The sequence below is a fragment of the Gopherus evgoodei genome, chromosome 1, assembly GCF_007399415.2.
Source record: "Gopherus evgoodei ecotype Sinaloan lineage chromosome 1, rGopEvg1_v1.p, whole genome shotgun sequence".
In the NCBI taxonomy this organism is placed as follows: Eukaryota; Metazoa; Chordata; order Testudines; family Testudinidae; genus Gopherus; species Gopherus evgoodei.
In genome coordinates, this window is record NC_044322.1 from 76,033,093 (window position 1) to 76,054,686 (window position 21,594).

At 47.2% G+C, this 21,594-nt stretch overlaps 1 protein-coding gene across 1 annotated transcript in view; it reads left to right on the forward strand.

The window, feature by feature from the left end:
- Nucleotides 1–21,594, forward strand: part of BORA (BORA aurora kinase A activator) — a 54,189-nt gene that overhangs the window by 24,723 nt on the left and 7,872 nt on the right. The window contains 8 exon segments of the mRNA XM_030566421.1: nt 380–436; nt 4,174–4,296; nt 4,299–4,396; nt 8,384–8,479; nt 8,482–8,536; nt 9,606–9,773; nt 9,776–10,212; nt 11,014–11,145. Of these exon segments, the coding sequence (XP_030422281.1) occupies nt 380–436; nt 4,174–4,296; nt 4,299–4,396; nt 8,384–8,479; nt 8,482–8,536; nt 9,606–9,773; nt 9,776–10,212; nt 11,014–11,145 (1,166 nt within the window).

Below are 21,594 nucleotides of genomic sequence, written 5' to 3' on the forward strand. Positions count from 1 at the left end.
TATACAAACACATAATTTTCAGGGTATTCCATAGATTTTTTTTTTTTTTTCTTGCTTGGATTTTTTTTTTTCTGTTAAGGCCTTTCCCCCAGCTAAGGTACAGCTGGACATGGTGCCATCTAGAGAGTTTGTGTGTAATGATCCTTTTCACTTATCCCTGAGCCTGATTTGCTCCTTACACTGTAGCCAATTCAGGACCACAGACCTAATAAGTTGTTTTGGTTTTTTTTTTTTTTTTTTTCCCTTTTCCTCATGGCAACACATTGTGTTTCACTAATTGAACTAGCAATGTGTTAAATACAATTTAGAGTTAAACTTTTTACTTGCACTAATTGACTAAGTTACTGTAGGCTAATTCCATTGTTTTTATTCATTACAGCTGCTTGTCAGACAGTATTGTCTTTGCCTGTGGATTTTAACTTAGAAAAAATATTAGGTATGTCAAGTGTTGTACTTTATGTCTGAATGTCTAAATTGAAAATCTATTTTGCAGCCTGATTAGAAATGGTGGTACAATGCTCTGGAAACCTAGTGTGAATCAAAATTGAGTATTCATACAATTGTCCAAAGTACAAATGTTGTTTTAGACAGATAACAGTTCCTTGTCCTGTGGAGCTCCTGCTCAAATTTGGACATGGCTCAGCAAGGGAGGACAAAAACAAAAGGTGGAGGGATGGGGAATGGTAGGACAGTGATAAAAATGTACATAAACATTGTATTGTTATATTTAAAAAGATAATATGTTAAAGTATGGGCCAGCTTTCATAGTGTAGGCTGGCTTGGAAGTTAGGGATGGAAGACTAATAGTCTCAATTGCTAGATTGGGTTTGCATGACAATTTCGCAGGAATTTAAAAACTGCATACAGTAAAATCATGGTTATCCTCAGTATAATGGAAGACCAGAGGTCTTGAGTCAAAAGAAAATATCCATGGTTTTCTAGACTACACAGACTAGGAAGACTGTGCATACTATCTGCACTGCACACTGACCTATCTAAAGGAAATGTTTGCTTTCTGTGAAATACTTAAAAATACTATAACACAACTTGAGTAGGAAGAGTTCAGTAAGCTATTCTAGACCCATCTATCTTATTCCCTTTACTTCTAGCTGGGGCCACATAGTTTACATGAGTTACTACTTCCTAGTCACATCCACTGTGTGACTGATGCAAACAGCTTATAGGGAAAAAGGTAAGTGAGAAACAGCACAACAAAAAATTCAACTCAACCTCATTCCAGCGTCCTGATTTTTACAGATGAGATGTTTTTACCAAAAATAGTTCTTTTTCGAGTGCTTGTTCACGTCGATTCCAATCAGGTGTGCACGTGCAGACACCTCAGGCAAGAGTTGTGGGGGTCATTATTTGGCATGGGCTTGTGGCATGCGCTGCAAGACTTAAAGCCTTGGGCTCGCGGCATATGCCAGAGCCCAAGAGAGGGTGAGGGGACAGGGAAAGAGCCTGCACACAAACACATATACTAACTATAACTATAGTAACAACTGCAAAACAAGACAACAAGAAGAAGAATTAGACTAGGTAACTGTGCTAAGGGAGCACTTGCAAAGCAAGTGAGCCACAGTTCCAACGGTTGCCACGGACAATAAGAAGGAACTGAAGATGGGTTGGGTCGGGTCGGCAGGGTCATGTATTGAGTGCCATGAAGGTGCCACTCCAGGGGGCTCCCCAGCTGACCCGATGGGAGCTGCTAAGGGAAAAAGTTTCTGACGACCATGCATGTGGCGTGTGCGCTGACTGAAATGGACGTGAACAACACATCTCAAACAACAACAGTTACGAGAAGGCGAGTAACCGTTTTTTCTTTGGTGTTGCTACAAAGCATGAGCCAGCCACTGAAAGGAGAGATGTTGCAGGACCTAAGGAGCAGGGGGAGGAGCCAGATTTTAGGTGCAGAATGTTTTTCAACCTGTCTTATGGTGGTAGGGCTTTCAACCCATAGCAACAGAATGGATGGAATATGTAGAATTTTCAACTTACTGCAAATAAGATTACCAGTCTCTATTCCTACTGTGGTTTTGTGACTCCTTCCTATCTCTGAACTACATTGGTGGATGGGGTAGGACTTACCCTTCTCTTTTGAACACAGGAGTCTGATAAACCATTTCCTATCCCTGACAGAACTCCACACAGTGACTCTTAAATTTTATCTGTCTCCACCTCTGCTTTGCACTAGAACAGTGGTTCTCAAACTTTTGTACTGGTGACTCCTTTCACATAGCAAGCCTCTGAGTGTGACACCTCCCACCCTTGAATACACCTCTACCCTGATATAACACAGTCCTCGGGAGACAAGAAATCTCACCACGTTATAGGTGAGACCGTGTGTATATCAAACTGCTTTGCCCCCTCGGTTCCTTGTTCCCTGACCGCCCCTTCCAGAGAGCCCTGTCCCTAATCACCCTCAGAACCTCAACTCCCCTGTGCCCTAACTGCTGTGACCCCTATCCACACCACCCCCCCCCGCCCCGACAGGCACTCATTGTCAGAGGTGGGAAGCACAGCAGCGCAGCCCCAGCCCGCTCCACCTCCGCCACCTCCCAGCCGCGGCGCTCCGCTTCCCACTGGCCGGTGAGTGCAGGGAGGTTGGGGAACGGATGCCCCACTGCACTCACCTGCGGCAGGAAGCGGAGCGACGTAGCCCCAAGCCGTTCTGTCTTTCCTTGCCCTGGCCCCAGCCATGTGCTGGGGGGGCGGCTGGGGAAAGGTCCTGCACTCACCTGTGGTGGGAAGTGGAGCACCACAGCTGGGAGCTGGCAGAGTGGAGCTAGCTGGGGCTGGGTTGCTCCACTTCCTGCCACTGGGGAGTGCAGGGAGGTTGGGGAAAGGACACTCTCCGCACTCACCAGCGGCGGGAACTGGAGCGACGCGGCCCAACCCACTCCATCTGCCAGCTCCCAGCTGTGGTGCTCCGCTTCCTGCCACAGGTGAGTGCGGGGAGGTTGGGGAAAGGACACCCCCGTACTCAGCTGCGGCTGGGAGCAGGTGGAGTGGAGCGGGCTGGGGCCGGGCTGCTCTGCTTCTGCCGCTCCTGGTGAGTGCGGAGGGGATCCCCTCCCCCAAACCCCCACCCCCGAGCGACAAGGCTGGGGCTGGGGCAAGGGAAGCAGAGCGGGCTGCTCCTAGCCCCCCACTAATCCCCTGGGCCACTCTCAACTGTGGGGCCCCCAAAAGTGCCCTCCCAGAACTCCTGCCCCCCAGACCCTGGACGGGGAGCCCTTGACTGCCCCCGAGACCCTCTACCTCTTATCGAACCCCTCAGCCCCGGCCTGGCCCGGCACCCGTAACACGCTGCTCATAGCAGCGTGTCAGAGCTTTACCGTGTTGTATGCGAACCCACGTTATGTTGGGGTAGAAGTGTATGTAAAAAGTGTTTTTAATGTATAACACCATTATAACCACACGCACAGACTCCGGAAGAACCTCACGATGCCCTCAGGGGTCCCAACCCCCAGTTTGCGAACTCCTGCACTAGAATGTGGTAATAGGGAGGAAAGTACTGATTGTATCCATAATTATACTTCCATTAGACTTGACTCAGTCTTCTGTTTAGAAGAGTTTCTGGCTGGATACTTCCTGCCTGTCCATCTTTTCTTGGGTAAGGTGGCCAGAATGAGCATTCTACTACATACAGGTTGGACAGTCAGGGGTGGTCTAGATAATACTAAGTCCCGCCATAAGTGCAGGGGACTGGACTAGAAGACCTCTTGAGGTTCCTTCCAGTCCTGTGATTCTATGGGAGTTCTGTAAGCTTGGTCACTTGGAATGGCAGCTGTCCGAAAAGCTTTGTCTACACAACCAGAACAGTTCAACAGAAACTATTCAACATTGTCATGTCTAAACTGGGGTTGGTACATTTGGGCAACCTCCATGTTTGGGAAAAATCACATTACAAGCAAATTTTAATAACTCCAGCCTTTATGGAGGGAAAGCTCTGATTTTTATATTAACCTTATTATAGTGCTACTTAGTCTAATGCCCACAGCATGGCTAAAATATTATTAACCATTTCAGCAGTTACAGAATTCAATGGCTGTTTATGGCTGTGCAGACAGGGTCCTTGTCCCCTTTGTTCCCCCATACTTTTTCTGTAGACAGGAGAAATAAGACAAGACTGGCTAAACTTACCAACAAACTTTTTTCTTTTTTTTTTAGGTGAATATTTTAGAACAGGAGAATTTGCAGACCAATCTCAGGAAAGCCTAAGCTCCTCATCACTGAGAAGAAAGCTTTTTTTAGATGAGAATGGAAGTGTATCTGAGTGTTTGTCTCTTTCTCCACAAGCCCTTGTAATAATCCACCAGCATCACTTGGAGTGCTGTGTTCAATAGATATTTCTCCAGCCCGGTGCAGAAGCCCTGTGGAAACATCTAGTTCAGTAAGAAGGCTTTTCAATTTCTTTGTGTATGTACTATTTAGCTGGTACACATGAAATTCTCTAAAGCCAAAAACAACGAGGAGTCCGGTGGCACCTTAAAGACTAACAGATTTATTTGGGCATAAGTTTTTGGTTAGTCTTTAAGGTGCCACCAGACTCCTCACTGTTTTTGTGGATATAGACTAACACGGCTACCCCTCTGATTCTAAAGCAGCAGAACCACTTCTGACTGTCTGATCAGATTTCACCAGCTGAAGTGCCACTTTTGAATAGTTTATACAACTGCAAAGTAATTAAAGAGTGGTGTTATACCAAGGGTCCTGGTCAAATTCCAGTTTTGGAACTAATTGTCCTAAGTAAAACTCCATGTTTTTAACTTCAATTTATGCTTTTCTTTCACTATCAAATTGTTGTGGTAGTCCATGATTACTCCAGTTGCAGAGCTGCCATTTTCTCTGCCCGAGGGTATTTGTTGTCAGATGATATTGACATGAGAGTAATGATTTGAATAGTAGCTTGGAAGTTTCTTTGATCTTTTGTATGAGATGCATTGTTTTACAGAAAGACTATATGGCTGAGATCATATTGCCGCGTGCTTCATAAAACATGAAGTTTGCATATCAAAATATAGGTTAGTCCTTGGCTTGATTAGTACCTAAAACACCATTTGGTGTATAAATTTCTCTAGTTGTCCCTTAAAGTTGATCGCAAAGAAGAAAGATTTGTGTCGTTTCCCCCACCCACCCCCCTGGCCAGGTATAGTATAAATGACCCAATGTACCTAAAATGGGGTTATTCTATGCTTGTTTTAAAAAAACCAAACACTTTGGAAATACTGGGAATGTAAAATCTGGTCTTCCCTGAGTTTTCAGAGAACTCCTTGGTCTGAGTGAAGTTGTGAGATTTCTTTAACCCTTAATTGAAAGGGAAGTGTTGAATATTAAAGATTCATTCTCCAAACAATTGTTAACAAAAGTTAACAATCTGAATAAAAATCACATCCTTTCTCAACCAGGGTTTGCTTGCTTGCTTGGTGTATATCCTAAACCTACTAATTCTCTAGTAATCCATAGTATTTCTGGGGACAGTAGTCAAAACAATATTTTTAATTTAAAAAAGAAAAGAAAAGTAGAATGAGGAAAACTTTACAGGTATTTATATGTAGTTAGGGCTTTTGGTTTTTTTGGGCGGTATTTGTAGCAATTTTCAAGTTTTATGTAGATATATAAAATATAGGGGGATTTGGAGCTTTCTGCTTATGTACTGGAATAAGTAATCTCACTGAAACATTATGACATAAATCATACGTTACAAACAATATGACTTCAAAGCACCCTAGGGAACCTTAATTACACACCAGCAGAATCTACATGGACCAGTTAATATGCAGCATGTTTAGTGCGCTTTAGAAATTTCTCCCCTATAGTCTGCATTACTTTTCTGTGTAGACAAGCCTTAGATACAAGTAACCATTTGTGGTGTTTTCTGACATTCAGTGGATGAACACCAATTTCTCTTTCCTCCTCCACTCATTTGTATCAAGAACAAAACCAAAAATCAGAAGCCCTAAACATAATAAAGCAAAAAGGCACAAACTTTTTTTTACACTCAAAGTAAAATAAGTATTACAGAACTGCAACATTTACAGTGCTGTTTACTCATTTGTGATCTTTGTTCAGAACTCTCAGATGTGGGAATGTAAAATACAGATGCACCTCTGGCATGCTATAATACACAGGTGAATTAGAAGTCCCTTAAAGTGAACTATCATCACCTTGAGCCATCAGTTTCCAACACAAACTTACTTTAAATGAGACATTCAGCCAGCCAGGAGCGTATTATACTTGATGAAGACAGTATCAGAGGGGTAGCCGTGTTAGTCTGGATCTTTAAAAGCAGCAAAGAATCCTGTGGCACCTTATAGACTAACAGACGTCGGTGAATACCCACTTGGTCAGATGCATGTAGTGGAAATTTCCAGGGGCAGGTATATATATGCAGGCAAGCTAGAGATAATGAGGAAGTTCAATCAGGAGGATGAGGCCCTGTTCTTGCAGTTGAGATGTGAAAACCAAGGGAGGAGAAACTGGTTCTGTAACTGGCAAGCCATTCACAGTCTTTGCTTAATCCTGAACTGATGGTGTCAAATTTGCAGATGAACTGAAGCTCAGCAGTTTCTCTTTGAAGTCTGGTCCTGAAGTTTTTTGCTGCAGGATGGCCACCTTAAGGTCTGCTATAGTGTGGCCAGGGAGGTTGAAGTGTTCTCCTACAGGTTTCTGTATATTGCCATTCCTAATATCTGATTTGTGTCTGTTTATCCTTTTCCGTAGCAACTGTCCATTTGGCCGATGTACATAGCAGAGGGCATTGCTGGCATATGATGGCCTGTATTACATTGGTGGACGTGCAGGTGAATGAACCGGTGATGGTGTGGCTGATCTGGTTAGGTCCTGTGATGGTGTCGCTGGTCTAGATATGTGGGCAGAGTTGGCATCGAGGTTTGTTGCATGGATTGGTTCCTGAGCTAGAGTTACTTTGGTGCGGTGTGCAGTTACTGGTGAGAATATGCTTCAGGTTGGCAGGTTGCCTGTGGGCGAGGACTAGCCTGCCACCCAAGGCCTGTGAAAGTGTGGGATCATTGTCCGGGATGGGTTGTAGGTCCCTGATGATGCGTTGGAGAGGTTTTAGCTGGGGACTGTATGTGATGGCCAGTGGAGTTCTGTTGGTTTCTTTCTTGGGTTTGTCTTGCAGTAGGAGGCTTCTGGTAACGTCTGACTCTGTTGATCTGTTTCCTTATTTCCTCATGTGGTATTGTAGTTTTGAGAATGCTTGGTGGATAGTTGCTACGGAAAAGGTTACAGTTACAGAACCAGTTTCTCCTCCCTTGGTTTTCACACCTCAACTGCAAGAACAGGGTCTCATCCTCCCTGATTGAACTTCCTCATTATCTCTAGCTTGCCTGCTATATATACCTGCCCTGGAAATTTCCACTACATGCATCTGACCAAGTGGGTATTCACCCACAAAAGCTCATGCTCCATAACGTCTGTTAGTCTATAAGGTGCCACAGGACTCTTTGCTGCTTTTGATGAAGACAAGATCACAGCTAAGGCACAAATGTCTGAATGATGTTTTTCTTAGCTCCAGCTCACAGTTTCTGGTAATGTTGTGCAAATTTCTACTTCCTGCTGAGGATAGGTCTACACAAAAGACATTTGCTGGCATAGTTACGTTAGTCAGAGGTGCTCTGTGTGTGACTTCTGACATTATAGCCGTATTGGCAAAAACCCTGAGTGTACATGCAGTTATACTTCCAAAACTCTGCTTTTGCCAGTAGAATTTATTTTGTTAGCGGGGCTAGAATAAGCTATTTTGGCAAAACCGCAGTTTCACCAGTAAACTGTGTCCACATAATTACTACTTTACCAATATAATATACTGGTTATACCTATGGCAGCAAACTGTTCCTACTGTAGACTTGGTCTGAGATAAGAGCACAGCTTCTTTTGACTCTCTTAAAGTTATATGCTTCAGATACTTTGGATTCCGTTAAAATATCCAACAGTGGCAGTGTGCAGGCTACTCAGTCACTGCATTGGGGGCAACATTCCATTCTGCTTTGGAGTATCTGCCATTTGGGAGATGAAACATTTGTAGGTGTTACAATAATACAATACTAAACAGTAATTTGGGTGTTGATTAGGAAAATCCTTATTCAGTAGTCTGGCTTCTGGTACTCCTAATAGGATTGATAACATAGTCTTAATTAGTACTCTTTGGAAGCACTGGATTTCCTATGAGGCATCATGAAATCCAGTTGGAGAATTTCAAGTGGACTATTCAAGCAGTGAAATGCTTGACTGAGAGTGTCGGTGAAGCAGAAATAGAATTATTTTCCCAGTAGCACTGTATTTCCAAGTCTACAAATTTGTATCAGTCTATAAATTATATTATGTAAAAGCTAACTCTTACTCCTTGTTGTTGAAGGGTCAGTTTTCCTCCAGTCCTATTCAGGGAGGTACAAGGGCGTACAGTCTGGGAAGCATTACCAGTCCCACATTTCCAGAGAGATCCCCTGCAAATATCGCTTCCCTACTTTTTCTCCAATTGCTTTTCAGATAAGAAAGACACCATTATCAGGTATGGTTTGACTGTATATACAGTCTCCTTTCATGCGGCTTGTATTTCTTGTGAAGAAAAACTGATCAATCTAGAGGCAGGTACTTGGCTTGATAGTCCAGTGGTCTCATCTAATATGGCAGATGGCATGTTTAGCAGTAAAGTATCATTAATGTAAATGTATAAATGTTTACCTGAACAGAATTACTTAAAGTGCAAAAAATAAATTAGTGGGAAAAGGAATCATGAAAACTCACAGTATGAATAAAGGGGAGCCATATGATTGGAGGAAGAGGGTTTGTTTGAAGTTATGTATCAAAAAAAGATAAGCAGTCAGAATTGTGATTTTTAACTAAAGAAGTTCAGGTGGAAGTAGCAGGAAAAACTATTTTGATAGAGTTAGTGTCTTACATTTGAGCTCTGATCCGCATAACTAGATTAAGCTGAGATTAAATGAATTCAGTAGTTTAGAAATCTAGTGGGTGCTTATCCATATCAGACTCCATAATCTGTTGCAGTTTGGCAGTATTGGTAGTCTGTGTTCTGTAAAAATTTAGTCTATTTGCGTAGCTGATTCAGTCAGAACCTGCTATCAGATACTTCGGCAAAGTTATGTATAAAGACTGAATAGCTACTTTCCACTCTGTGCCTGATTGTAATAAGTTCTGATAATTTTCACCCTCAAAAGCTTCTGTAGAACTAATGTGTCCTAAGAAATCTACAGTAGTTGCCTAGTATGAATATTAGATTATTGGACTGGAAGCATTTTGAGGTAAGGACTGTTCATTTTGACACATTTTGGTACTGCCATTTGAAAACCCAGTCTGCTGTAGCAGACCCGTTAGAGAAAGGAAATCTTTAGCTAAGCAGGATTAAAATTTGAAAGTATGGTGGCTAAACGTGTGTGTAACAAGTAGAACCTTAAAAATAGTTGTATCAAATGCCTTTACTGCCAGGAGATGATACTCAAGGGCATCACCACTAGTATGTCTGCAACTGTTCTAGTGACTTCTGGTCCTAGGATTCAGACTGTTAGCTTTTCTCCATCTGAAATCTAATTAATTGAATTATTCTGTTTTACGATGGACAGAACAAAGGAAGTTGACTTTTCGTTCTCCCGATGTTCCTTCTGCGCCAGTCTCAAACAGAATGACACCCCCAAGTACTAGAAGTCCTTATATAGATGGCTGTTCTCCAATTAAAAATTGCTCTCCTATGAGACTTGGAGCGTGCAGAGGGACTGCACAGTATCAAACTTCCTCATTAGGATACCATTTACCCTTGAAAATCACAACGAAGAGGCAGAAGACAAAGAGAATGCCCTACCTGCAGAAGTTCTGTTACCACAGATGGACACTGGAGTAAATTTACAGCAGCAGGATGGTGATACTTTTGCACATGGTACACATTTAGTTGTGGCGACTGTATCTATTTCACCAGATCACTCTGAAGCTTGTGAACAAGGACTGGCATCGTTGCAGGATATAGAAGGTTTAAAAGAAAACAATACTGTTGATATGGTTGATTCAGTTGAGGTGTCAGATGAGAACACTTGGGTTAAGGAACGTGTTGGTAATAGCAGCATGCCAATGACCAGCTTCATGACAGGAATTACTTTCAGTATTGAAAGCTCTCACATGTGCATATCACCTCTTGCAGAAAGCAGTGTAATTCCTTGTGACAGCAGTAGTATTCAGGTAAGAGTTTTTGTTTTATTTAAACAATTTAGTAAATTATACTCCAGGTTTAATCTCTCTGTTTTCACATTTGTCCATCTACCATTCTGAATATACTTTGTCACTCAGCAGTAAATTTGGATTAATCCCAAACTACTTTGATTCTGGTTGACCAATTTACCATCTTCTCTTGTTTCTAATGAATCTGCTGCAGTTAACTAAGTTATTGCATAATGCAGCCTTCTTTTGCTTTTAAGTCGCAAATAGATTTTCAATTTTATTTAAGCCTGCAGTTGTATTATCTTGTAAAATATGTGCAAGTCACACACATCCAGCCATATCACCTTGGATAAGAGGTCTCCAAAGAAGTCCTGGTTTCTGAAGGTAGTGAAGAAGCTATGATGATAGTAGTAGGAACTGTCCTGTTGGAAATGCTGACGCCTTAATATTTGAAAAGGTTCTGAGTTGTGAACATTAATTGTCCAACAGGCATGTACTTTAACACACAAGTATTTCCAATTTGCCTATTGGACTTTCCCTGAAGTTTCAATCAGATAATGAATAATTTAGGACAGAGGTGACTCTAAGCATTGTTAAATAATTGCCAGATATCACCTTTAGATGTGGCTGTATTTCAATGGTTCATATTTTCATCACTGATATGTATAGCTTGTATGATAGATTAACTTTATAAATACAATGTGAAAGGATTATGAAGTATGTGCCATAGAAATGTAAATTAAATTAAGTAGTGCATAAGAAATAGGGGAGCTTACCTGGAACATAGAACATAGGATATTAATTCCTGGCTTTTGTTCCTAGGTGGACAGTGGCTATAATACACAGACATGTGGAAGCAGCATTATGGATACAGTTGGGGCTGAGAACAATTGCAGAGACAATAATGTACATTCTTATGAGGCTCAGAACAAATCTCAGCTTTCCAAAACTAAGGTAGGAAATGCATAGAATGATATGTTTTTCCAATTCCAATATCCATTCCTTGTTTCCTCCCAGCTTCCTTCCACCACTCCCTGCTAGGTCAGGGGTTTGACAAATTGTTTCTAAGAACTTGTGGGAACTTGTAGACAGCAAATTTATTTGGCCTTAGTGTCAAGTATTAGATTAAAAAGATGATCTATAAAATAAAGGAAAATTATACTGAAAATCCTAATTTAAAATTCACATGTTCTGATGATGACAAAGGCTACTCCTGGGGGAATTCTGTGCCAAAAAAAATTTAAAATTCTGCACACAACATTTTCACATTCTCATATTTTATTGGTCAAAATAATGGGGGGGGGAGTTTAATGCAAAATGATTCACAATAACAGTCAGTTATGATTGAAAACAACATTGCAGGGTGTGCAAAATAATTTGTCTCTGTCCACATACAGTTTTGTAGGGAATTCTTGAGCATGAGAACCTGGTGCAGCTGCATGATGTAAAGGCCATTCATGTCATGGAAAAGAACAGATATCCCTTTTGCCCTTTAGTAACTTCATCTGGACCTGGCTGGGTGCTCTGGAAAGTGCTTGGTTCTGTTTGTCCTGACATTTCAGTGATCGCTTGATACATGTTTTATTAGCCCAGTCTTTTTAATTTATTATTATTTTAATGGGTAAGTAAAATAAATCCTGAGCTGTAATCTAACCCCATAAAGTGAGAAAGCACATAGACCTCCTAGCTGAGGATTCCCTTACAGTCATTTATAACAAGGCTCGTTTACATCACTCTGGCAATGTAAAGGAGTCTTTACACTTCTACGTTTTATGCTCCTGGGGGAATTGGCTGAGAATGGGAACAGTAAGTTAACAATAGGAACATTAACCATGTTACTATGCAGGCAGGCTGCTACACTTTTGCCTCAGAGAATGAGACGAATTAACATCTATAGCAACATTGTTCTAAATAAAAGAACAGAAATACTTGTATTACCTTAGAGACTAACAAATTTATTTGAGCATAAGCTTTCATGGGCTACAGCCCACTTCTTTGGATGCATAGAATGGAACATATATTGAGGATATTATATATATATATATATATATATATAACATACACGCACGCACAGAGCATGAGAGCATGAACAGGTGGGAGTTGGGCAATTTTGCAACAGAAAAGCTTCAAAACAGACTCAAACGAGAAACTGCTGAGCTGGAATTGATATGCAAACTAGACACAATCAACTTAGGCTTGAATAGGGACTGGGAATGGCTGAGTCATTACAAACATTGAATCTATCTCCGCTTGTAAGTATTCTCACACTTCTTATCAAACTGTACTGGGCTATCTTGATTATCACTTCAAAAGTTTTTTTTCTCTTACTTAATTGGCCTCTCAGAGTTGGTAAGACAACTCCCACCTTTTCATGCTCTCTGTATGTGTATATATATCTCCTCAATATATGTTCCATTCCATGCATCCAAAGAAGTGGGCTGTAGCCCACAAAAGCTTATGGTCAAATAAATTTGTTAGTCTCTAAGGTGCCACAAGTACTCTTGTATCCGCAAAAAGAACAGACTAACATGGCTGCTACTCTGAAACCTGTCATTGTTCTAAATGTGAAAAAAAACAAATTGTTTCAGTGTTTGAAATAAAAGATAAACAGTTTTGAAGGAATGCACAGAACAGACTCTTGTTCTTCCACACCTTATCCCATCTCAAGCAAAAACTGACTGAATTTTGTTTCAATCCAATCCCTGTTATAAAATGAACCTCCATGCAATAAAAGGATAGCACTGGCTGATTGCATTTCTAACCCTGACAAAACAGCTGCTTGCTTGCAGCAAAGGAACATAGGCAGGCAGGCTACTACATTTCTGCCTCAGGGGACAGAGCCTGCCTTATGCCTAACAACCTTAAGCCCTACTTCTCCATGCCCGGCAAGCTACACTGTAGTAAGTCTCTCTCGCTGTTCTCACACAGCTGCATGCCCCACCCTGATGGTGATTAATGTCTCCTAGGGAGGCACGCATGCCCTGCCCCACCCCTGAAGTGATTGCATCTCTGATGGCTGCTCCAGATGTGCTGGAACAGGTGCGCAGCCTGGGATGCCCAGGGAGAGGCACATGTCCCCTGCAGTTTTCTGCGTGGGGGGACAGATATCTAATGACCATAAGAATTCTCTGCCCGTGCAGGTGCACAGAATTCCATCAGGAGTAAAAGGCACTGGGGGCTTGGGGAGAACTTGGCTCAGTGTTCTTTGGCTAAAGCATTGGTGAGACTACAAATGGACAACATGCCATTCCTGGATATCTTAAAAGTTCTATGGTATTGACTTTGATTCCGTACGCTGAGGAATGTCTTTAAGATAATTTTTCAACTTGAGATCTCTATTTCCACTTGTGGATCTCATTGTACAGAGGCAAGGGAAAGCAACAAACACACAATACGGTTTCTGAGAATAGTGAAGAGGATATATTAGACTAAAACAAAGGGGAATTATTCAGTTCTTCTTCGAGTGATTGCTCATATCCATTCCAGTTAGGTGTACGCGCGCGCGTGCACATTCGTCGGAAAACTTTTACCCTAGCAACTCAGTGGGCCGGCAGGTCGCCCCCTAGAGTGGCGCCACCATGGCGCTCCATATATACTCCGGCCCACCCGCTCCTCAGTTCCTTCTTACCGCCCGTGTCGGTCGTTGGAACAGTGGAGCGCGGCTTAGCTGACCTCCACTTCCCTAGCTACTCGTTTTCTCGTATATAATTATGTAGTTATAACACTTTTATATATATTTGTATGGTTATACGTGTTTTCTTTGCTAACATGGTTAGTTTAGTTAGCGGGGTTCAGGAAGTAGCCCCTTCCATGAGCCCAGTGCCGGAGCCATGCATGGCTCACCGGGTTTTCAAAGGGGCCCGGCTTGCCAGAAGCCGCGGCCGAAGAGAGGATCTACATGACTCCTGTTTCAGTGCCTCAGGGAATCGCACTTGACAGATAAGTGCCCCATTTGCAAGGCTTTTAAGCGAGACCAAAAGTTGCGGGACTTCACTTACCCCTCCACCTTGGGCGCCGAGCGATGTTCAAGCGGCTGGCAGAAGCGCCTCCTCGGCACCGGACCCACGCCGGTACCACCAAGGCCTTTCGGCACCGACCGTCGCCGGCACCGATGTCGACTCGCACCGCTCCCTTCTTCCGAGGTCGAGGACGAGTCTACGATTCCTGCTGGTGCCTGGCGGCTCCCCGGCACGCGCCGTGGTTGAGCCCCCTGCTCCCGCTACTTCCGTGCCACCTGCATCGCAGCCAGAGAGCTCGCCTAAGTTGCGTTATCCGGCACCGTCACCTGCAGAGGCACCGATGACTTCGGCTCTCGTCGATTCCAGTCCCCCAGGACCATGGATTCCGGTGCCTGGCAGCTCCCCGGCTCGCGCCGTGGTAGAGCGTACTGCTCCTGCTGCTTCTGTGCCAGCGGCACCACAGCAAGACAGCTCGTCTAAAGAGGACTCGCCCGGCACCGACGACGTCGGCACCGTCGACCCGGTCCCACGAGGGCCGTTAGAATCCGGTGCCTGACGGCTCCCGGCACGCAGCCGTGGTTGAGCGTACTGCTCCTGCTGCTTCCGTGCCAGCGGCAACCGCAGCCAGAGAGCTCGTCTAAGTCGGATCGCCCGGCGCCGACACCTGCTACGGCACCGATGACGTGTCACCGTCGATCCCGGTCCCAACAGGGCCGTAGAATCCGGTGCCTGACGGCTCCCCGGCACGCGCGTGGTTGAGCGTATTGCTCCTGCTGCTTCGTGCCAGCGACCGCAGCAGAGGCTCGTCTACAGTCGGATCGCCCGGCGCCGACACCTGCTACGGCACCGATGACGTCGTCACCGTCGATCCGGTCCCACAAGGGCCGTAGAATCCGGTGCCCGACGGCTCCCCTGCACGCGCCGTGGTTGAGCGTATTGCTCCTGCTGCTTCCGTGCCAGCGGCACCGCAGCCAGAGGGCTCGTCTAAGATCGGATTGCCCGCACCGGCACCTGCTGCGGCACCGATGACGTCGGCTTCCGTCGATCCCGGTCCCACAAGGGCCGTAGAATCCGGTTGCCTGACGGCTCCCCGGCACGCGCCGTGGTTGAGCTACTGCTCCTGCTGCTTCCGTGCCAACGGCACCGCAGCCAGACAGCTCGTCTACGTCGGATCGCCCGGCACCGACACCTGCTGCGGCACCGATGGCGTCGGCACCGTCGAGCCCCGGTCCCGCAAGGGCCGTAGGATCCGGTGCCTGGCGGCTCCCCGGCACGCGCCGTGGTCGAGCTAAGGCTCCGGCTGCTTCCGTGCCAACGGCACCGCAGCCAGAGGGCTAGCCTAAGTCGGAGCGCCCGGCACCGACACCTGCTACGGCAACGATGACGTCGGCACCGGCGATCCCGGTCCCGCAAGGGCCGTAGATCCGGTGCCTGACGGCTCCCCGGCACGCGCCGTGGTTGAGCTCCTGCTCCGGCTGCTTCCCTGCCAACGGCACCGCAGCCAGAGGGCTAGTCTCAGTCGGATTGCCGGCACCGAAGCCTTCTGAGGCACCGACAACATCGGCACCGTCGATTCCAGTCCCACAAGGGCTATAGAATCCGGTGCCCGACGGCTCCCCGGCACGCGCCGTGGTTGAGCGTATTACTCCCGCTTGCTTCAGTGCTGACGGCACCGCAGCCAGACAGCTTATCTAACTCGGTTCGCCCGGCACCGGCACCTACCGAAGCTCTTAATGACCTCGGTACCGTGGATCCGGTCCCACGAGGGCCGTCGAATCCGGTGCCGGACAGCTCCCCAGTACGCACTGTGGTTGAGCCTGCTGTTCCCTTCACGCCGGAGATGTTACCACGGCGAGGGCTCTCAGTGCCATGACAGAGTCAGGCTGCCTGACCCGGGCACCGCCGGTACGGGTAATACAGTCTCTTCAGGGGACTGTCCCTGTCAGTACAGCAGAGCGGCACCGTTCATGATCACGGTCCCGCAGACACTCAAGTCCTGTCGGCACGCCGGACACCACTGGCAGTCCCGGTGCTGTTTTCCTTCGGTACTGGTCACACTCGCTGCACCGGTCGGTATCCGTTCGCCGACCCGCTATCGGCACCGTTCCGACATCTGGCACCGGGCAGGTACCTTGACTCCTGTAGCCCTTCTCCCGAGCCTCGAGATCTCGGTCGACCCTCCCGACACCGTTCTGGTGGCGGGTCTGGATCTCGTTCCAGGTACCGATACGCCTCCCGATGCCGGTCCCCCGGTGCCGAGTTGGGCAAGGTCCGAGTGAGTCAGAGACTCGGCCCGTGCCTTCTTTTAGTACCTCCATGGCCGTCCGGACACGCATCCGTGTCATCCCATATGCGCAGATTTTATGCTCAGGACCACGATCCTGATATGATGGCCACGGGCGCCAGCCCCGAAGCAGAAAGAGCCTTGGCGAATGCAAGGTGTACTCTGCAGGGGCCCTGCCGCTCTGGGTAGCAAAGCAACAAGCCTTGCTTAGCTGCGATAATTATAGCACCTGGGTGAAGGAGTTTCTCACTCAAAACTCCCACCTGGAGTTCGCTGCCGTCTTGGAGGACGGGGGAAAGAATTTACCCTTTGTTGGTAAAGGCATCTTCGCGGCAGAGACAGCCCCAGACTGCGAAGCCTGCTGGACAATAGGGTCCTAATGCGTCTCAGCATGTATACGCCAGCGACCAAACGCAGGCCTTTATGGCCCCAGCCGCCATACTCTGTGCCTAGCCAGAGGCAGAACTCTGGAAAACGGCAAGGCCAAGGTGGTCGCAGACAAACGTCAGGCCCCCTAAAAAGCCAAAGTCAAGGTCCCTCGCAATTACCACTGGGACCAAAGACGGACCTTCCAAGGTTCGCCGGAGGGCGGTGTACCAGTCGCAGGACGGGATCCCGATCCCGCTTTCTCCTGGCATGGCCCCAGTTACTTTTAGATCGCTGGGTCCTGCGCACGATGGAGCATAGGTACCACCTTTAAATTGCTCCAGCCCTGTCCCCCTTCAGCGGACGAAAGGGGCAAGGGGTTTTACTCCCGTTATGCCCTAGTTCCCCACTCGAACACAGGTCTCAGACCTCCCTGGTCCTGCATGGACTCAACCGGTTTGGGATAAGGTTGAGGTTCTGCATGGTATCCCTGGGAACCATTATTCCATCCTTGCCTCCTGGGGGCTACTATGCCGCCCTGGATATGAAGGACGCGTACTTTCGCAATGCCATCTTCCCTCCGCACGGGAGATGCCTCCGCTTTATAGCCAGCGGTGAATACTCCCGGTTTACGGCCATAGTCGCCGCCTACCGTCGCTGATGTCGGATATGCGTTTTTCCGTATCTGGACGATTCGCTTATCCGAGGAGACTCTGAGACACAATATGATTACTATAGAGCAATCCACTCTGGTTCCCACGCAGAGGTTGGGCTTCCTAGGGGCTATCCTGGTCTCCTACCTAGCCGGAGCCTGCTTATCACAACTGCGGTTTTAGGCGATGGCAACAATCATCTGAGGTCTGAAGGCTTTCCCAACGACCTCAGCTCGTTCTTGTCTCAGTCTCCTGGGTCCATGGTTGCCCGCAAGTTTGTAACCAAACACGCCAAGCTCCGCCTCCGTCCTCTCCAAGTCCGGCCCACCTCGGCGTACCGCTTGGACAGGGAGCCAATGGTCATGGTAGTCACCGTTCCCTCGAACGCCTTAGGCTCCCTAGAGTGGTGGCTAACTCCCTCCTTGGTGTGGACAGGGATGCGGTTTCATCCGCCCCAGCCCTCACTGCCCCTGACGGCGGACGCATCATCTCTCTGCTCGAGTGCTCATGGTCACCTCCGAGCTTAAGGCCTTCGGTCTTCTAGGGAGCTGGCATTCCTCATTAATGCCCCAAAAATGAGAGTAGTCCGCCTGGCATGCCAGGGGTTCCAGCGGCAGCTGCGAGGCCGTTGTATCTCGGTGTTTACAGCCAACACAATGGCCAGGTGCTTCATAAGTATTCAGGGGGGACATAGTCCTCCCCCCTTTTTTGTCAGGAGGCCATCCATTTCCGGGTCTTTTGCATGACCCACTCGATGGAGCTGGCGACGTCCTTTCTCCCAGGCGTTCGGAACGTCTTAACTCTTTGACTCAGCAGGTCTTTCCTGTCTTACGAGTGATCACTCTGCCCCATGTGAGGCGTCCCGCTTTCCGGAAGTGGAGATGGTTCCTCACACAGACCTGTTCGCTCACCGCGAGCGCAGGAAATGCCAGGTGTTCTGCTCCTTCCAAGGTCTCTCCTCGGAATCGATCTTGGACGCATTCCTGATGCCGTGGAACGGCCAACTGCATTATGCCTTCCCACTGGTTCTGGGTCCTGCTCAAACTCCGCAGGGGCAGAGCGCGCATCATCATGATCACTCCAGAGTGGTCCAGGCAGCACTGACATACCACGTTGCTCGGCCTGTCAGCCCAGACCTCATCACTCAGGGCAATGACAGGCTTCGTCACTCGGACCTGCAGCCTCTTCGCCTCACGGTGGCTCCTGCGTACCTGAGTCGGGGTGACAGGCAGCCTTCCACCTGGTCAACGTACCGGGCCAGGTGGAAGCGTTTCCTTTACAGCTGCAGTACGCTCGATCTTGCTCCTGCTGAGGTCTCGATCCCCTCTATTGGCCTGCCTCTGGCCTTCAGCGGCAGGATCTGGCGGTATCATCGCTGAGGATACTCTCAGCAGCCATCCCTACCTTCCAGCAGGCTAAGATGGACGTTCAGTGTCCCACGCTCTATGGGTTCGAGGTCCCTCAAGGGCTTGGAGCGCTTGCACCCTCGGGTGCGCCGCCCGGCCCCGCCCTGGGACCTCAACCTAGTCTTGGCCAGACGGGTCTCTGAGATCAGAGCTCTTACGAAGGTTCCACAAAGAAGGTGCAGTTATGACCGCACCCGGCTTTCCTCCCTAAGGTGTTTTGGCCTTTCATGTTACCCACAGCTCAACGCAATGGGCATAACCGTTGCACTCCTTGGACATCTGTGGAGTATTTCCTAAGGTGCCCCAGCTCTGCCCCGGTAGCGGGCCAAAGGGAGGGCTTGCTTGTTTTCCTCTCAGAGGATCTCATCTTGGGTGATGGCGGACATCCCCACTTGTTATGATTTGGCTCATATTTCCCCAAGCCACATCACCGTGCATTCTACCAGGGCTCAGGCTTCATCTGCCGCCTTGCTGGCTCGTGTTTCTACCCACGAGATCTGTCGCGAAGCTCCATTGGTCCTCGGTCCTTACCTTTGCTTCGCAGTATGCCCTGGTTCAGCAGTCAAGAGAGGCTGTAGCCTCTGGCTCAGCAGTTTTATTCTGCCACATTTCACTCCGACCCCACCGCCTTTGTAAGGCTTGGGATTCACCTAACTGGAATGGATATGAGCAATCACTCGAAGAAGAAAAGACGGTTACTCACCTTTGTAACTGTTGTTCTTCGAGATGTGTTGCTCATATCCATTCCGCACCCGCCCTCCTTCCCCACTGTCGGAGTAGCCGGCAAGAAGGAACTGAGGAGCGGGTGGGCCGGCAGGAGATATATGGAGCGCCATGGTGGCGCCACTCTAGGGGGCGACCTGCCGGCCCACTGAGTTGCTAGGGTAAAAGTTTTCCGACGAATGTGCACGCGCGGCGCGTACACCTAACTGGAATGGATATGAGCAACACATCTCGAAGAACAACAGTTACAAAGGTGAGTATCGTCTTTTCTTCAAAATGTTTGTGTGTATTCCACGCTTGGTACGCCTATGCCTTGTGTGCATGAAATCAGATTATTTAGCACAGCAGTGACTGTTGGGGCTGTGTCTACATCTCGAGTGCCCTTACACATCCCCACCCAAAGTCAGAGTGGGTCCAATTGCCCTTCAGTTCGTTCTTACCATCCATGGCTGTGAGACAGAACCCTGTGGTGTCTGCATCACTATGTGCTTTATGAAGCAAATAAACACATCTTTGTATTGTTAGTTAGGTGTTAAATTAGTTACTATTAGTGTGTATAGGGTTGGTACATCAGTTGGCAAAAACACCCCCGAACTTCTGTTAGTGTTAGGAATTTTTTCCTCTGTGCCTGAACCAAAGGGTATAGCTACACTTGGAGCTGGGGGTGTGATTCCCAGCTTGTGTAGCTAACATGCTAAAGAGAGTAGTGAAGCATGAACAGCAGCAAGTGGCAGCATAGGTTAACTGTGTTGAATATGTATGCACAGGGTTCAGGGGTTAATATTTGACATGGCTAGCCTGTACCGCTGCTACCCTGGCTACATTATTATGTTTTGTGTGGAAGGTTGATACTTGCGCTAGCGCAACTATGTCTATGCGAGCTGGGAATCATACAACCAGCTCAAGATGTAGACATACGTAAAGTTGCATAGCTTCAAGAACTGCCTTTCATGTGAGACAGCTGTGTTCTTTAACCATGTTAAAGAACACAGCTCAAGGTCACGCAAGATACCTTCTTAGCCCCTGGGAAGGGCATATCTCAGAGAAATGCTCTATCATTCTTTTTTAAAAAGGACATGGAAGGCTACAGGGGCTTGCCTCAAACTTCTGCTTTTACACTATTTTATGAAGCCTGCTTCAGATCAGTGCAGAAAGGACCTCCCTGGACCTGAACTGACTATGTGCAGGAGCGATCAAGTTAGCTATGGCTCAAGGTTGAGTTCCTAGGCTCTTTCTCTAAGATGACCCCAGCTGCAGAGACAGGCAAGGTTGCCAGTCGTCCTCAAAATCTTCTAATGGGTAGGGAAGAACATGTTCCTCCAGGGAGCAGAAGTGCAGATTGCCTTCCTCAGGCCCTAACTGGAAGAAGCAAAAATCTCCTCACTTCACTCCCACAAAGGGGTGGCTCAGCCCGGAATGAGTCCTGATGATACCCTGGAGAACACGGTACATGACCAATGGTACCAGCCTATGAAAAGAGTCATGCCATGCCCCATACCAAATCTATGGTACTGATGTTTACTCTTTCTGGACTGATGAACTTGGCACTTTTGTTGGACATTGTTGGAGTTGTCCCCAGGGAACTGCAGTATGCCACCTAATAAGACTATTCGTAGAAGACCACAAATGGACACTGAAGATCCTTTATCTGTAACATTTCACAAGTGGGGTGAACAGCATATTTCCTCTAGATACCCAGATTCCAGCTATTCTGGACTATCTGCTAGGACTTAAAAAAAACAAAAACAGGATTGTCCAGCTCTATTAGAGTACGCTTGGCAGTGAATCAGCTGACCATCTCCTCCATGCAGGGTGACGCCATTTTCTCCCATCTTGTGGTAGCCAGGTTTACGAGTCTCATTCATGTTTTCCCCCAGTCAGTCACTTCCCCCCTAGGATTTCTGTGCAGTCCTAGCAGGGTTGATGGCTACTCCCTTTGAGCCCCTCACATCATTTGTCCATGAAAAATCGCCTTTTTAGTGACAACTGTATCAGTGTGGCAAATAGGAAAA